The sequence below is a fragment of the Anguilla rostrata genome, chromosome 2 (genome assembly GCF_018555375.3).
Source record: "Anguilla rostrata isolate EN2019 chromosome 2, ASM1855537v3, whole genome shotgun sequence".
Taxonomy (NCBI): Eukaryota; Metazoa; Chordata; class Actinopteri; order Anguilliformes; family Anguillidae; genus Anguilla; species Anguilla rostrata.
The window spans coordinates 67,665,793-67,681,195 of record NC_057934.1 but is presented as its reverse complement, the minus strand read 5'-3'; the positions used below and the strand labels follow the sequence as shown (position 1 = coordinate 67,681,195).

Sequence of the window (15,403 nt, the reverse complement as noted above, 5' to 3'; positions counted from 1 at the left end):
TGGACACCAACTTATTTGTTTCCAATTTTATTTATGATCTTTCCTCTTGAAACCTTGGCGGCACGCACAGACGCAGTGGCTCAGTGCTCCCTACATTATTATTATGTATCTGTTTGGGCGGGTGCGCGTCTGTTTGTGTGGGTGTGTGTGTGCGTGTGTGGATTGTTAGATGAACCGGTTTATGGGCTGCACAGAAAATTTGTTGTATGGAATGTACAATGACAATAAAGGCATTCTATTCTATCTATTCTATTCTAGTCATATATGTTTACTCTGCATGTCAGTTTTTTCACATTATTTCAAATTCTGCTTTCATAAAATGTCTGCCCTTGATTCATTTGAATCATTTGAAAACCAAACACAAAACTTCCAGTCTTAACACAAGCCAACTGCTTCAGATCAAATTTGTCAATCTTTTCCTATCAGGAAAAAAAAAAGTTCTAAAAAGAATAACAGGAACAACGAATAGAGATTTTATATCAAAATATAAAAACATTCTATTCCAATTTCATTGAGGATATTAAAGTTTGAGGTTAAGTATAATTGTTCTGCACATGTGTGTACCCAAGCCCAGAAGCATTACCATACTGAGCGGATGAAATGGGTTCATCATCAGTGCAAAATGATTATGCACTTGCATATTTCGGATTAAAAAAAACTGGTTAATTTGGTCCAGTTGTGAACCATCAGAAACGAATTCTACTACATTTTAAGTATAATCATGACTACTAATACAATATACATGCACAACATTGTTGAACATGTTTCGTGGTGACTGTGGTGAATAATTGAAAGTACATAAGAACACATTAACATGCTTTAAGTGTTTACTAATGCATGCTCACTTTCAGCACAAGTTGTTGTTCCTTCATCTGGGACAAGGCCGATTGTGTCATCTCTATCATAACATCCAGCTGAGACAGTTTCATCTTTAAGTCAGACTAGAAAAGAAACACAGTTTTTTTTTTAGTGTTTGAAACGTTGGAAGATTTCACTGCCAAAAAGTTAAACGGCACTTTTCTTGGAGTTGGGGGGAAATTACACACCTCCTGCAGAATCCGTTGTTTGTCTGGCGTACAGGACATGCAGTCCTTGTGCTCTTGCTGCAGACAGAAGCTGCAAATACAGCGTCTGTGCTGGATGCAGAAGAATTCCATAATTTTTGAGTGGTCAAGGCAGATGCGCTCCTGCAGGTCTGCCAGTGGCTCGCGGAGCTGGTGCGTGGCAAAAACCGGGTTCTCCAGGTGTGGTCTCACGTGCTCCACACAGTAGGACGCCATGCAGGTGAGGCAGGTCTTGCATGCCTTTCCCCCCATGCAAGCGTCGCATTTAATCGGCGCCGGCTCTGGCTCCGTCTTCGTCGTCGTGGTGACATTGCTGAAGATGTCGGCCTTTGATTTCAATTTGAACTTGTCAACCACTGCGTCAAGAACCGTGTTCTTTCTCAGCTCGGGTTTGGTGACGAAGTGGGACCGGCACTGCGGACAGTTGAAACCGAGTCCCGTCTGTTCGCTATCCCGCCATATCAAATCCAGGCAACCTCGACAAAAATTGTGGCCACAAGGAGTGGTCACGGGGCTCTCGAAGGGACTGAGACATATACTGCACGTGAGCTCCTCCTCGAGGCTCAGCAGGGAGGACATGTCGTCAGCCATGGCGAGACAGGTGCTGCACTAAAACCTGCGCGAGGCAGAAACGAAACTTACGGGATAGAACGAAATCGAAACTTACTTGCTCAAATAACCGTATCCATGTACGTGGTTTGTATCTTTCTGCTAACCAGTGAACGTAACAGCGGAGGAATTACCTTATTGCTTGCTGCTTAGATTACTGTACAATTTGAAAACAGAATAACATTTAGATAAAATTAAGCTCTACAACTTGAAAACAGAATAACAGTTAATTAAATTCAATTCCGTTATATTTGTATAACACTTTACAGAGGCACCGTCACAATGTCAGAAAACCAGGAAATAAATGAAGTCTTCTCTTGTCTGAATTAAGCGAGAACCTTTCTCTCCTGGATTTGATACCATCCCGGATGGGGAAGGTGATCATATCTCAAAGGATCCCTCCAAATTCAGAAAATCAGTCTAGAAATGTAATTTAAAAATCTAAAATTTACAACAGCGAACAGATGTATTTCGGTGGATTGACAGTTCCGAAGCTCGCAAGACTTTTTGATTTGACTCAAGAAAAAGCAAAACAATATTTATTGATTATTGGTTATTCATATCACCTACTTACCGATCCTACTTTAGAAAGTCAGGTAGAGCTACACTGATATGTTTGGTTGTTTCTGAAACCTCCTGATATGCGAACTCCTCAGACGTCACTGAACTGGGTTGTGGTGGAAGCTGTGGTTGCGCATGACGCCCCCGTTACAGCTTGACGTGAACGTTAGCTAGCTAGCAAAAAGTTTTAATTCATAGCGTAGGCTACCGAGCAGGGGATTCTTGACATCACCCTGTCTAGAAGGTCTGATTGCTATTTATGACGAGTTAAATTATACCAATAATACATTGTTTTTTAATTTATATAGGCTATTAATGATTATTAATTATTGGGACAAAATTAAGTTGGAAGTACTGGACAAAGTGTTCCCAGCTGTGCCTGGTTTATTGCAACTGTATGTATCGTTACAGAATTTTTTTGGGGTGGAGGGGGATTTTACATTTTACATAAGTAAAACAATAAATAATTACATTCAATGTAATATTTATTTCACTGAATAATGTAGGCTGTATTACATATATAATGAATATAACTGAATATAATGGACACTACCCACATTTTTCCCCTTCAATTAATTTTTTATTTTCCCCCAGGGTGCCAGGCACACACACACACACACACACATTTGCACAGTGCAGGGAACTGAATGATTTAATCACAGGAACTATATTAAGGTTGGTATAGTGAATCTTCAGATGTGTATTGAACACCGCTGGAGGGTATGAGGTCTTATCACACGTGTAGGTTTCATTTCAACTTTGGGGGAGACACTGCTGGACGACGTAATCTTGCATAGTGAAACGTCAAGTCTCGGTCTGGTTCCTACTGTTGTTTTCCTTCGCTGTTTGTTCCCCGTATTTTCAAGTATTTTGAGTTCCCAGTGTTTCAAGTATTCTCGAGTTCCGTTTTATGTTTTCGTGTTCTGAGCCTTATTTATTTATTTTTTTTCTTTTGAGTATTTTGCGTTCCGTTGCGTGTTTATCTGTTTGAAGGTTTTTTTTTTTTTTGAGTTTGTGGTTTTGCCCATTGTGGCCTTGTTATTTTGTTCCCTGTTTGTGTTTGCCTGACTTATCTCTTGAGCTTTGTGTGTTTCACTCTGCACCTGGGTCCTAACCCCTCAAACCCTGACAGCTATACATAGCTTTCTGTTTAGTTGTGATCATCATGTGACAATTATTGGTCTGCTTCTGTATTCCACTCCTCTTTGCACATCTCAGTTGACAGCCATATCACCCTGTGGCTTTCCCATATCAAACTGCGGAAGCTAAGCATGGTCAATGGTACATGTGAAGGGGCACGTTCTATGTAAACAGAGTTGCTACTGGAGTTCTGGAGTGTCCCAGCAGGGGGCACTGTTGCCTCTGGTCGAGATGCAATCCCATGCCCCATACAGTGATGAGGATACAGTACAGTACTTTGATATGAAACTTGAGGTCCTGGTTCACTGTGGACATTAAAGATGAAATGACACTTCACAAAAATGAAAGCGTTAACTCCAGCTTTTCCACAAGATTATCACAAAAATGGCTCTATAGATCTGGCCACCTAATCATACACTCGTATGTGACTGGCTGCACAATCCCTTGCACTTTGTTTCTCAAGGTTGTTGCTGCAGATGACACTTGAGGTCTCAGGTGTCCTACCTGGTTAAGTGAGAACAAATAAAAAATAAAGAACGCTAAAAAAACAGGATAAAGTTAAAGCTAGAAGGCCCAGGAGCCAGGTTTATCTACCATTACCAGGTTGAATTTATGAAAATAGACCTTTTAAAAGCAAGTGTCCAGTGAATTTGGAGTCTCCAATTAGCCTAACCTGCGTGTCGTTAGACTGGGGGAGACAAAAATCGGAGTACCTGGAGGAGACCCACGCGGACCCAGGGGAGCAAAAACTCCACGCAGAAAAGCCCAGGCTGGGATACGAACCCACAGCCTTCTTGCTGCACCGCCCTCAATCGGGGACAAGCAGGTCTGTCCCCTGCAGGGCTTGCAGCTCTGCAGTGCTCCAGCTAAGCTCTGCAGCCGCTGTGCCGGAGGACTACCCTGCACGCGCAGCTGGGGCAGGCAGACACCCCGACTGGGAAGGGGGAAGAGGAGTCAGCCTTCAATACCGATTTGGGCCCCGTTGCCACACCGCCACGGTCAGCCTTAGATTACAGACCAGGGGTTTGCTGCTGCGTGGCACAGACACAGACGCGGTGTGTTGCCTATACGATGCCACCTGAGAGCGCCTCCTTATGGATGAAAAATGAAACATCGGCATAAACTCCAAGTAGCCGCCGAGACCAAACCCAAGGCGCATGCCAGGAGAGCTACGCCCCAAATCAGCGTGTTGCCACTTTGCGTTTACACGGCGGCTACTGTTGCATTCGGAAGCGATGGAAAACTGTATTTTACCAAGTCTCCTATTTGACAGTTTGTACACATACAGTAAGCCTTGACAAGCATTGTACAGTGCTTAAGAAAAATTGTCAAAAGTTGCACTCTAGTGTATGTGTAGTGACAGTGTTATATAAATCTGTTTATGCTTTTGCTGGTTCGTTCACATGAACAGTGTATGGGATGGTGATTCAAACAATGAAGTCTGTCATTCTACCACTTTTAATGTGGTACAAAAAAAAAATATATATATATATATATATATATTATAATGTGACAAAATAATGGCAACTCTTACCAGTTTCTTCAGGCAGCCTTTGCACGCTTGTTATGAACTATAACTGTTACGTCTTGTCTTAAAATGTCATAGTAATTACAATTTTTTTGTTATTTTTCACAACGTATTTCTGTTTACTTATTGCAAATGTTAGCTTTTTATTTAGGTTTTGTTGACGTGGCCTATATACAAGTCCTCACAATAAAGATAGGTAAATATAGCTGCAAGCAGCAATGCGGGGCCCTACGAACATGTTCAATCTGGGTAAATAAAAGGCAAAGGAGAAAAGAGTCCGAGTGACATAGATTTCAGGATTTTGGACAATCTACATACCCGTGCGTGAGACGATCCAATGTGCATTAGCATAAAGTGCTAACTTTGTCACGCGACAAATGACGCAATTTTTAATGAAACGACTTTTCTTTATCACCCTTGATGGAGAGAATACCCAAGAGTACACATGTGCGATGGTGACGGAATCAGGTAAAGGTTCACGGGAAAATGAGTTTTAAAGCATTAGCATTAGCTTCCTGCCAAAATTTCAAATACCTGTAATCTCTTTGTTTTGTGAGATATCTGCAACTGTGCCAACATTGTACAACATGCTAGTGTCCTCTTCATGCCCAGTCCATTTCAAATCCCTAGATTATTGTTTTAAAAAGTTATAAGCACTTGAAATTTGCATTATATTAGCATTAGCTTCCCACCAAAATTTCAAATGCCTGTAATTTCCTTGTTTTTTGAGATATCTGCAACTGCTTTGACATGGTACAACATGGTAATGCACTCTTCATGCCCAGTCCATTTCAAGTCCCTAGATTATTGTTGTAAAAAGTTGAAATCGTTTAAAATTTGTTTTTTTTTTTTTTTTTAAATACCAGTTTCTCCGCCATCTTGGAATGGATCTCTTAGCTGTAAACACCCTATAGGGAGACATGCACCATACACGTACATGGGTAATTGCGGACCAATCGTACTCACGGTTAATTAGAAGAAACTTTTTATAGGTTTTGCCAAATTTTCAATCTGCAGAAAAATATATTTGTTAGTCGTGAGGAATGACACAAGTACACCTGGTTTCAGGAATTTTGTGTCTTCTGTGATCGCGATAACAGTTCACTCTCGGGTTTGTACACTCTCTCCCCACCTCTCCCTTCTCATCCAGTGGTCCTTTCCCGTTCGCCAAGTGATGTGGGTGATGTCTATGGCGTCCATTCAATACCAATAAACACCGCGAGTAAAACAATGAGCCCCGAGCGAACTGGTTCTACTCGCTCGCAAAATATTTCTCCTCGCTCGCGAAGAGCCACTTTCTCCTCGCGCCGAGTAGAATTGATTTTTGGCAGTGTGGGGACGGGGATGGGGTGGAGACTTATGCTAATGTATTCACTGGTATGATTGGTCACTTTAAATACGAAGCCTATACACTTCCTATGCCTTCTAACGGCAATGTTCTTGTTAGCTAAGGGACGATATGGAGACACAAGTTGTGAGTAGCCTACCGGACACAATGCAGTGTCATTAAATGTTATAATTAATATATGTAATTAATGCCCCATTCAGATCAGATTTAGTGGGTAATACTTGGGTTAATGGAATGCCCATTGTTCTCTTGAAACCCAGCATTTAGGTGGGTATTTAGTGGGTCGGTACCATTCACACACTGGAGCTGGGTTGTTTACGATTCTATCATTGCTAGGGCGACGGCTGTTACAGACCGCAGATAATTATTTTTTTTAACGTTGTTACACCTGTTTCTAACTAGCTGTAGTGACTGGTTAGCTAGCTAGCTGCAGTAACTGCCTAGCTAACGTTGTTAGCGACGTTAACAACGTTAGCTAGCGTAGCCAGCTCAGATAACGTTACTTATAACTACTAGCCAGGTCTATTGCAAACGATTGTAAGATAGCTAAACACGTTAGCCGTTGCTAACTTGCTAGTTAGCTAATAACGTTAGCTAACTGTCAAGACGTTACAGCCGACCCACTAAATACCCACCTAAACGCTGGGTTTCAAGAGAGACTGCATTGCGTCCGGTAGGCTACTCACAACTTGTGAGTACACTGCCAAAAATTAATTCTACTCCGCGCGAGGAGAAAGTGGCTCTTCGCGAGCTCCGAGAAATATTTTGCGAGCGAGTAGAACTAGCTCGCGCGCGGATTATTGTTTTACTCGCGGTGTTGAAATTTGCGCACGTGAAAGTGGTTGTGCTCGCGCAGTGAATATCTGCGCGCGGCTGCTCTTTTTTACTCGCGCAGTGAATATCTGAATAGCTGATTTTTGGCATTAAATTGACGCCATAGATGCATAGATGTCACGGTCTGTTTTCGAGCTGAGCGGCGGAGAACAGTGATGGCGCCCGCCTGTCATTCCCGACCAAGAGCAGCTCCTGATATTTTTAAAGAAGCTCAAAGACGTGTTCGATGCGGACGGATACATTATTTGAGCATTTCGTGGATCTTGGATTGCAGTTCGGGCAAGGAGATGAGGTAAGACTGTAAAAGAATCAGTAGGTATTTTCAGCATTTAACGCATCCGAGCTGAAATAAACGTATTCAACGTATGTTTCAAAGGTTGCATGAAACAATATGGAATTGCGGCTTACAATGGGATTACGTTTTTTCTAAGAGCATTGCTGCAAAAGACAGAAATAGATTAACTATTACACCTGACAAATAGCTAGCCTATGGACAAGTCAACGTAATGACAAGTTAATGTGTTTAAAGGGGAATTTCACTTTATAACACTTCGGGGCTCATTTTCACACCTACCCGGGGTTTTGTGTGCATCACAGACGGTTTTTAGGTTGCTTGCTTCAATATTTAGATATTTGTAGATTTTTGAACGGAAACGTGCTGCAAATGAAAAAACGTGCTGCAGAAAGCCAAAACAAATACATTAACAGCAAACATGCTGCAAATACAGAAACTATGCAAAAGCAAAAACGTGCTGCAGAAAGCCACAACAAATACGTTAACAGCAAACACGCTGCAAATACAGAAACGATGCAAAATTAAAAACACAAACTCCGAAAACAAATGCAACAGAAAAACGCTGCATATCCAGTCAACACAACGGAAGTTCTCCAGAAGAGAAAAAAAAGAGATTAAAAAAAAAAAATTAAAGAGGCGACATAAAAAGGTATGTATTCTTTTTTACATTTGGTCTTAGTCTTTTACAATATTATAAAAGAGCAACAGATTTACGTGGCTAGCGTTGCCGTGCTAGAGACTTTGACTTCTACAGGAGCTTGCTAGCGACAACATTGTGTGCCAGATCTTGCATTGAACTCTAGCTAACGTTATCCATAGTGGGAGGGGAGGTGGCGGTAGCGGGTTGGCGGGAGATTAGGGTAGCAGGGCGCAGGCGGGAGGTGAGGGGGGGGGAGACAGCTGAGCGCCAGGCACAGGGAGCGCGCTCAGCTTGTCCGCTTGCAGAGAGAGCGTGATGGCCATGCCGCGGGCGGGGCTATCGGGGTAGGTAGCCGGCTCTTCGGACACCGAGGTTTTGGTGAAGTTCTCGGACAGCACGATGCGCTTGTGTGCCGTCCAGCGTGAGCACGGTTCCATCTGCAACACAGCCACCGCGGGGCAGTAAGAACACACACACACACAGCCCGGGGCATCACTATGGAAATCAACACAAAGCGAGAAACCCACTCGGATAAGGTATCAGAAACAGCCTCTCTGCAGTGAAACACACTCTATCCCCATCTGCTGCCTGTTCCAGTCATCTCTGGTCTTTGTGCATTACCAACCAGTTTTATCTTAATGCAAGTATTGTAATGGGTTTTCCTTCCTTAAGGAAATAAGCATCAACTCACACTTAAGAAGGTCAGATCTTTTAGCTGTGGACATGATACTTGGAGGTGTTTCCTGTAGTGATGCTGTAGGAAAAAATAGGGGAAAAAAGGGGAACTTCAGTTTACTTGGAACAATTAGATTAAGATAAATTTCAACACACTCAAAACATTTTAGAGAAAACACCCAGACATATTAAAGTTCTGCATGGGTGTGCCTGCTGCGAGTAAAGCATGCAGGAACACCACAGCAAACAGTGCCCCGTTTGACAAGACAAGGTGTGGTGAGGAGACCAGTCATAAAGAATGGGAAAAGACAAGTTCAGTGGGTAGGCAGCAATACACATTGCACAAAAGACACAACATACTTGACAAGAGGACCATGAATTGTGGAATCTAGATGCACAAGCTGTAGAGGGAGTCAACATTAATTCTTTTGTTTTCTGTTCCAACAACTTACAACTTTAACAATGGTACACAGTAAAATGTCCAGTGTTAATTCAACTATTGCAGTGTTAATTGAACTCTTAACAGATAACACTTAACAGGTCCCATATTCCAGAGTGGGACCAAATGTTATCTGTTTAGAGTTGAATTAACACTGTTGAGAGTTGAATTAACACAGGACATTTTACAGTGTAAAATCCTTAACATAAATTCTGCAGGTCTGTACTTCGCAGTAGAACTTTGAAGATTCCTTCATTGACAGAAGTGGATAAAACTGATATCGAATTATGGATAAACTGGATAAAACTGAATATGAATTATGTCCCCTGCATTACAGAACTAAACTGTAAAAGTTGTTCTTGCTTCCAGCCTCTTGCATTTGGTCTTGTATAGAGGCACGTGATATCTATGATTAACATCATGCTTCCCCTGTCTGGGCTTTGTATTGCTTGGACACAAGGCCACGTATCTGTAAACAAATTTGCACTGGAAGGCTGTGGGTGTATGTGAAAGGCTTCTAAATTGTGGTATTCTTCAAGACATTTACAAGCCTTGCTTGTAGTTCTGCCATGTAAAAAATTCATTTTCATTGAAGACAGAATTCATAAAATGTTGTTCAGACAGCATTTTGTCTCCCAGTGGATGCATATTTGTAAAAAATGAAATCAAAACTATTCGCTTCATGATCACCAAATTAAGTAATTACTACTGAAACATAAGAACTGAAAGTGAATCTTACTCATCAGGAAAGACTGGTGGAAATGTTTACACTCCAGTACAATGTATGTTCCAAATGAGTATGGCTCATTCATGGAATTATCAAATCTATTTAAGAAGCAATTCTAGCAACAAAAAAAAGACAAAAAACAAAGAAAAAACTTCTACTGTTACAGACAATTTCAGTTCCCACTGACACAGTTTTTGAATAAGATGAGTGAATTAAAGCAAGCACACCTGGTTGGGTGCTGGGCTGTGCTCCAGCCATTTCCAGCCATGTGCTCCAATTAATTCAACATCTCCGTGTTTCAGCATTCGGCGTATAATTTCATTTAACGCATGATTACACTTTGTTCTGAATGTGGTTATTACAAGCGGACAACGAAAACGGAACCATATCAGTGTTACAGGCCGAGGTTTTGTGGGTCCTTCACCGTGTGTAATAATGCATATTCCTAAGGCATGGCTTAGGTGTAGTCATGACCTTAGAAGACCTGGCTGATCAGTCAATCATTACTTATAGTGGAACTCAGTTATCAGCTTCCTCTCAAGTTAAAAGTACTGCTTTCCTCCAGCGAGGAGTGTGTTTCAAAGTGACAATACTCCTAACCATGGATTGTCCAAGATGTCCCTGGTAGCGCACTTTTTGGCGGCGGTCAGTCGTGAAGCTGCAGATCCATGGGATCAGGCCCGGTCTCACTCCAAGGTCAAGGAGGCACTGTACTGCCATTGTGTGATCTACAGCATCAAAGGCCTTAGCAAAGTCAGTTGTAATTAGTGTGCACGCTGAGCCTGGAACATCACAGGCCTTGTACGCAGAGTCCATCAAACTGACTAGATAGTGTGTTGTAGAACGATTCTGTCGGCTGCCAAACTGCATGGGATCTAGATTTGGCGTGATGTCATTCAGGATCCAATGCACAGCAAACTGTTCGCATAGTTTAGAGAGCTGAGCTGTTAATGAGATCGGCCTCAGTTCATCAATGTTTGGTGGGGAAGATTTTGGTATGGGGACAACAGTAGCCTCTTTCCATTGTCTAGGGACGACCCCGTCATCAAACTAACTGTTAATGATATCACAGATAGGAATGCTGATCTCGCATGCAAACTCCTTCAATATTCTTGGGGGAATCATGTCTGGGCCAGGGGATTTGTGGCAGGAGGACAGTCTGCTTCTCACAGTCTATACACATCCCACACTGGAATAGTGGGCAATGGGGGAGATGGCAGGAAAGGAGGTAGAGCTGAACGTTGGAAAGGCGGAAGTGACTGGGACACTTTAACAAACTTTGTGTTGATTGCATTAGCAATTGTCACAAAGTCCTGGGGATTGATTCCAGGGACATTGATTCGGTCCACCTTTTTTGCAGTTTTGCACATCGATTTAACTCTATTGTGCCAAGCTCTAGAATTAGCTTTTTCCATGCCTTCCACTTTGGATTTGTAAAATTATTTTCTTTTGGACCTTATTTCTGTAGAACCTTGCCAGGGCACATGATTTTCCAGTCTTGAAAGCTTTTTGTCTCTGGTGGATCAAATGCTTGATCTTGGGGGTGATCCATGGTTTGTCCGAAGGATACATTTTCACTGTCTTCATAGGGAAATGTCTATCAGTTTCAGGCAGAATGGTATTGTAGAAGGCGTTGGCTTTTTCATTAGTGCTGGTTGCTTCATTCACCTCCTGCCATAGATGAGTGGTAATCCACCTGCCAAACTCACTCAAGCCAGGCTCCCTTATAGGTCGTACTACCCGTTTAGTGCACTGGAGAGCTCTTGTTCATGCTTTAGGGCTCCAGAGGACACAATTGTGGTCACTTGAGCTAACAGGAGGGAGAATCTCAGGCTTCAGGTACAATGATTTCATGTTAGTGATAATCATGTCAAGGATGGCTTCACCTCTGGTGTTGTTCTGAACCACCTGGCAGAGTTGGTTATCTAGGCAGATGTCATGGACTTTGAGGTGGTTGAAGTCTCCAAGAATTACAAGTCCAATGTCTGGGTGCTTAGTACGAAGCAGGTCAGATGAGGCTATTAGATGTTCAATGAGTTCATCCTGATGTGGCGATTGGGGCGGTAAATACACCAGACACAGCAATAGCAGATATGTGCCGTGGAGGTCTCAGAGGTCTCACTTTCACCCACAGACATTCTAGATGGTCAGGAACCCTGATACAGGTTAGGGGATGTGATGGAACACAGTCTCTGATGTATAGTGCAACACCTCCACCACGGCGAGTGGTTTGGCATTTGGAAAACAAGGTGTAGCCATCTATACCCAGTAATTCTTCAGGCATGTGGGGAGTAAACAAAGTTTCTGAAATTGCAGCCACATCTACATGGTTTTTTATCAATATAGCCTGGAACTCATCAATCTTGTTTAAAAGAGATCTGCGGTTCGACATAAAGAAAGTTGGTAACATAGCATGGTTGGATGGTCTATTGATCACTGCCTTGACTTTGATTAGGTTTGATTGTGATTTGTCCCCAGAATTCCTAGATCCAAAAAGTTGTGGTCTAGTGAGGTCAAATCTTCTGCTGACAACAGTCATAATCTTGCGCAAAATGTTCTTACCCCCTCCGCTTTCCCTGGTTGATATCCGTGCCACCCCTTCTTCGCTTAGGATCTTTCTCAGCTGAGGGCTTATTGGAGGGGCAGATTGTTTGAGGCTCTTGAGGAATTCCATAGAGTACTTTAAGACAGGTGCCGTTTCTGCCATTACTTCACAAAGGATAGGGAACATGTCAACAATTCATTCAAAAAACAGTTCCAAACCAGGTCATTAACACGGCACTCCAACGATATCAAGCTGATGGCAACTCCAAAGAGAGATATTTATTGGATTTTAGATCCACTTCTCCATGCACAAACGCACGAGGCGGCCATCTTGGGCGCCATCTTGTTGTTACCTAGCAAGCCACCATTTCGTATTTAGTAGGCTAACTAACCTCGTTACAAACTGCGTTAATACTTCATCTCGTCGGTAAGTACATTCTTTTTATATTAACTTAAGCAGTGTGTAGGTAACGTTAAAATAGTAGCATGAATGTAATGTTCGATATATTGTAACATTACATGACTTATTCATTGCCATCAAAATAACAACTTCACTTGTTTATTAATAACGTTAGCTTGATGACATTGATGTGCACGACAACGTTGTCATAAAGTTTTTCCCGACCGTGAAAAGTGCCTGACTTGTTTACATTTTGGACAGATGTGGCTACATAGTACATCCATCGTTGTTTCCATTGCAGCACTTTCGACATAAGTAATATTGGAAAAATCCTAAAATTTCTTCTTATGGTGAAGAGTGCCTGACCGGCGACCATAAAAATGTGTTAACACAGAGGCAAAATTAGGCTATATCTAGAAATACCATCTTTGAGGGAAAAACGCTACGGTTAAGGGTCAGGCACTCTTCACGATAAGAAGAAATTTCAGGATTTTTTCGATATTGCTTGTGTCTAAAGTGCTGCGATGGAAACAACGATTGATTTACTGAGGAGCCACATCTGTCCAAAATGTAAACAATCAGCCAGTTTTCACGGTTGGGAAAAATTTTATGACAACATGGTCATGTAGCTAACTTAGCTAGCTAGGCAAACAGTCAATAACACTGATACTTACTTTGTGCCATGTAGGGATAATGTCAAGGAGGAAAGGTAGCCTACTGTAAAAGCCAAAAAACCTTACAGTTTTTTAAATGTGATCAGCATTCCAAGGCTTGTTGTGAGATTCAGTAGCCAATCAGTTGTTTCTGTTATCACAGAAACTATGTGGCCCTACCGCGCCGGGCCCCCATTAAAAAAGACACTTGGCCGCCGGCCCGCGCCAGGCCGCTGGGCCTCGTCAAAAGATACTTGCCACCAGGCCTAACAACTTTTCTGGGGGAAACCCTGGCGGAGGTTCACGCGATCTCCCCCGGATCCCCTCCCCGCTTAACAGGCGCCCCAACCAACCAGTAGGAGTCGCTAATGCAACGATCAGGACTCATACCCTCACCAGCTTCCCACCTGCGAACACTGCCAACTGTGTTCGTAGGAACGTCTGACCAAGCTAAAAGTACAGTAGCTGCTTTTCTGCAGCCACCCTAATGCTAGTGCTCGCCACGGCTCCTTGCTTATCAACAGCTGCTTGTAAGCTTCATTGATTCATTGATTCAGTTCCTCCCCAAATTCTCCCACGTCACTCCTCTGCTGCGATCACTTCACTGGCTACCGGTCGCTGCCAGGATCCGATTCAAAGCCCTGACCCTTGCCTACACTGCCGCCAACAGGACAGCCCCCATCTACTTGCAGGACATGACTCAATTCTATGTGCCTGCTCGACCACTCCGCTCTGCGGCAGCAGGGCGTCTTGCAACCCCTCCCACCCGCCCAAAGGGATCACAGAGCTTCTCCACCCTAGCTCCCCAGTGGTGGAACGAACTCCCCGTCCCTCTCCGAACCTCCCCCTCACTATCCATCTTCCGCCGTGGCCTGAAGACTCATCTCTTCAGACTATACCTAGAATAACCACCACCACGCTGTGTATATATATATTAAAAAAATTTTTTTTTTAAAAACCCTTTTTCCTGTCACTTGTTACATGTTGCCCCATCCCTGCACTTCTTGGTAAATTGTATTTGTCCTAATACTCTAGCTTATTCTTCTGCCTAGTTTGGCTTTGCAGATGTTAGACCAGGATAGTGTTCTTTGTTCTCGGCTAGAAATAGCTTTACAAAATAAGTAATTGTACCTTACTGAACCCGTGTTCAGCAGTTGTCTACGATCATGAAAATGCACTTTTTGTACGTCGCTTTGGATAAAAGCGTCTGCTAAATGAATGTAATGTAATGTAATGCTGGATATTTGGGAACAAAACTCGCTCAAGCGAGTTTGGCTTAACTCAGCTGGCCTGGGGAGTCTGTGTGGTGAAGTGGTTGACGCTTGACCCACGTAACAATTGCCTTGTGGTCTGATTCCCCATCCCGGCACTTTATTTACTATCAAACCCTCTCTGCTTTCCCCACTCAGCATAAAGTGGGGGAAAATACATAAGAATTTTTCACTTTTTCACTGTAAGGGATGACAACCTACAAGAGTAGTGAATTCCCATTCAGGAAGGGAATAACATAAATCTCAAACACTTATTTCAGAAAAGGGTCCTGTGCTCTACTCCGGGGAGATGTTGGATGAACTTCTGTCAGAAGAAGCTGAATATTTGAATATTCCAAAACACTGGAATTGTGGAAGTAATTCAACATATGATCCAGTGTTTGAACATCCAAATGTTCAGCTTCGTCTGACAACTTCATCCAACAACTGCTCATAAGCGGAATGTGACTCATTAAGGAATGGGAGCAGGAGCCCACATTCTGATACAGCCAAAATGAAACAGCAATTACAGGGTTGCATTTCTCTTTACCATATAACAGTTGTGCCTTCTGCAATCACTTGTTCTAAAAACCTTTTGTTGCTAAAAAACTGACTAGTCAAAATATGCCTTTAGGACATTACCTTCTGCATGTATATGCATATACATATATATTTTTAGGTATTATTAAATAGTGT

At 42.6% G+C, this 15,403-nt stretch overlaps 1 protein-coding gene and 1 long non-coding RNA gene across 19 annotated transcripts in view; both read right to left on the bottom strand.

Annotated features, from left to right (window-relative positions):
• trim25 (tripartite motif containing 25) overlaps window positions 1-15,403 on the bottom strand; it is a 54,400-nt gene that overhangs the window by 32,061 nt on the left and 6,936 nt on the right. For 6 of the 18 annotated variants that reach the window (XM_064324215.1, XM_064324221.1, XM_064324235.1 and 3 more), the window contains exons 1-3: window positions 2,248-2,381; window positions 1,047-1,680; window positions 846-941 (exon numbers count right to left, since the gene is read on the bottom strand). The exons of 11 other annotated variants lie outside the window; for them this stretch is intronic. In XM_064324215.1, the coding sequence (XP_064180285.1) occupies window positions 846-941; window positions 1,047-1,655 (705 nt within the window). In that variant the 5' untranslated portion in view covers window positions 1,656-1,680; window positions 2,248-2,381. Of the gene's footprint in view, window positions 1-845; window positions 942-1,046; window positions 1,681-2,247; window positions 2,382-15,403 lie in introns of those variants that run through there. One more of the 18 variants, XM_064324220.1, reaches the window with a different exon arrangement.
• LOC135249021 (uncharacterized) lies at window positions 8,408-12,414 on the bottom strand. Its single transcript, XR_010328545.1, has 3 exons — window positions 10,088-12,414; window positions 8,711-8,773; window positions 8,408-8,456 (listed from the first exon to the last, which is right to left on the bottom strand). It is a non-coding gene; the product is annotated as an uncharacterized LOC135249021 (long non-coding RNA).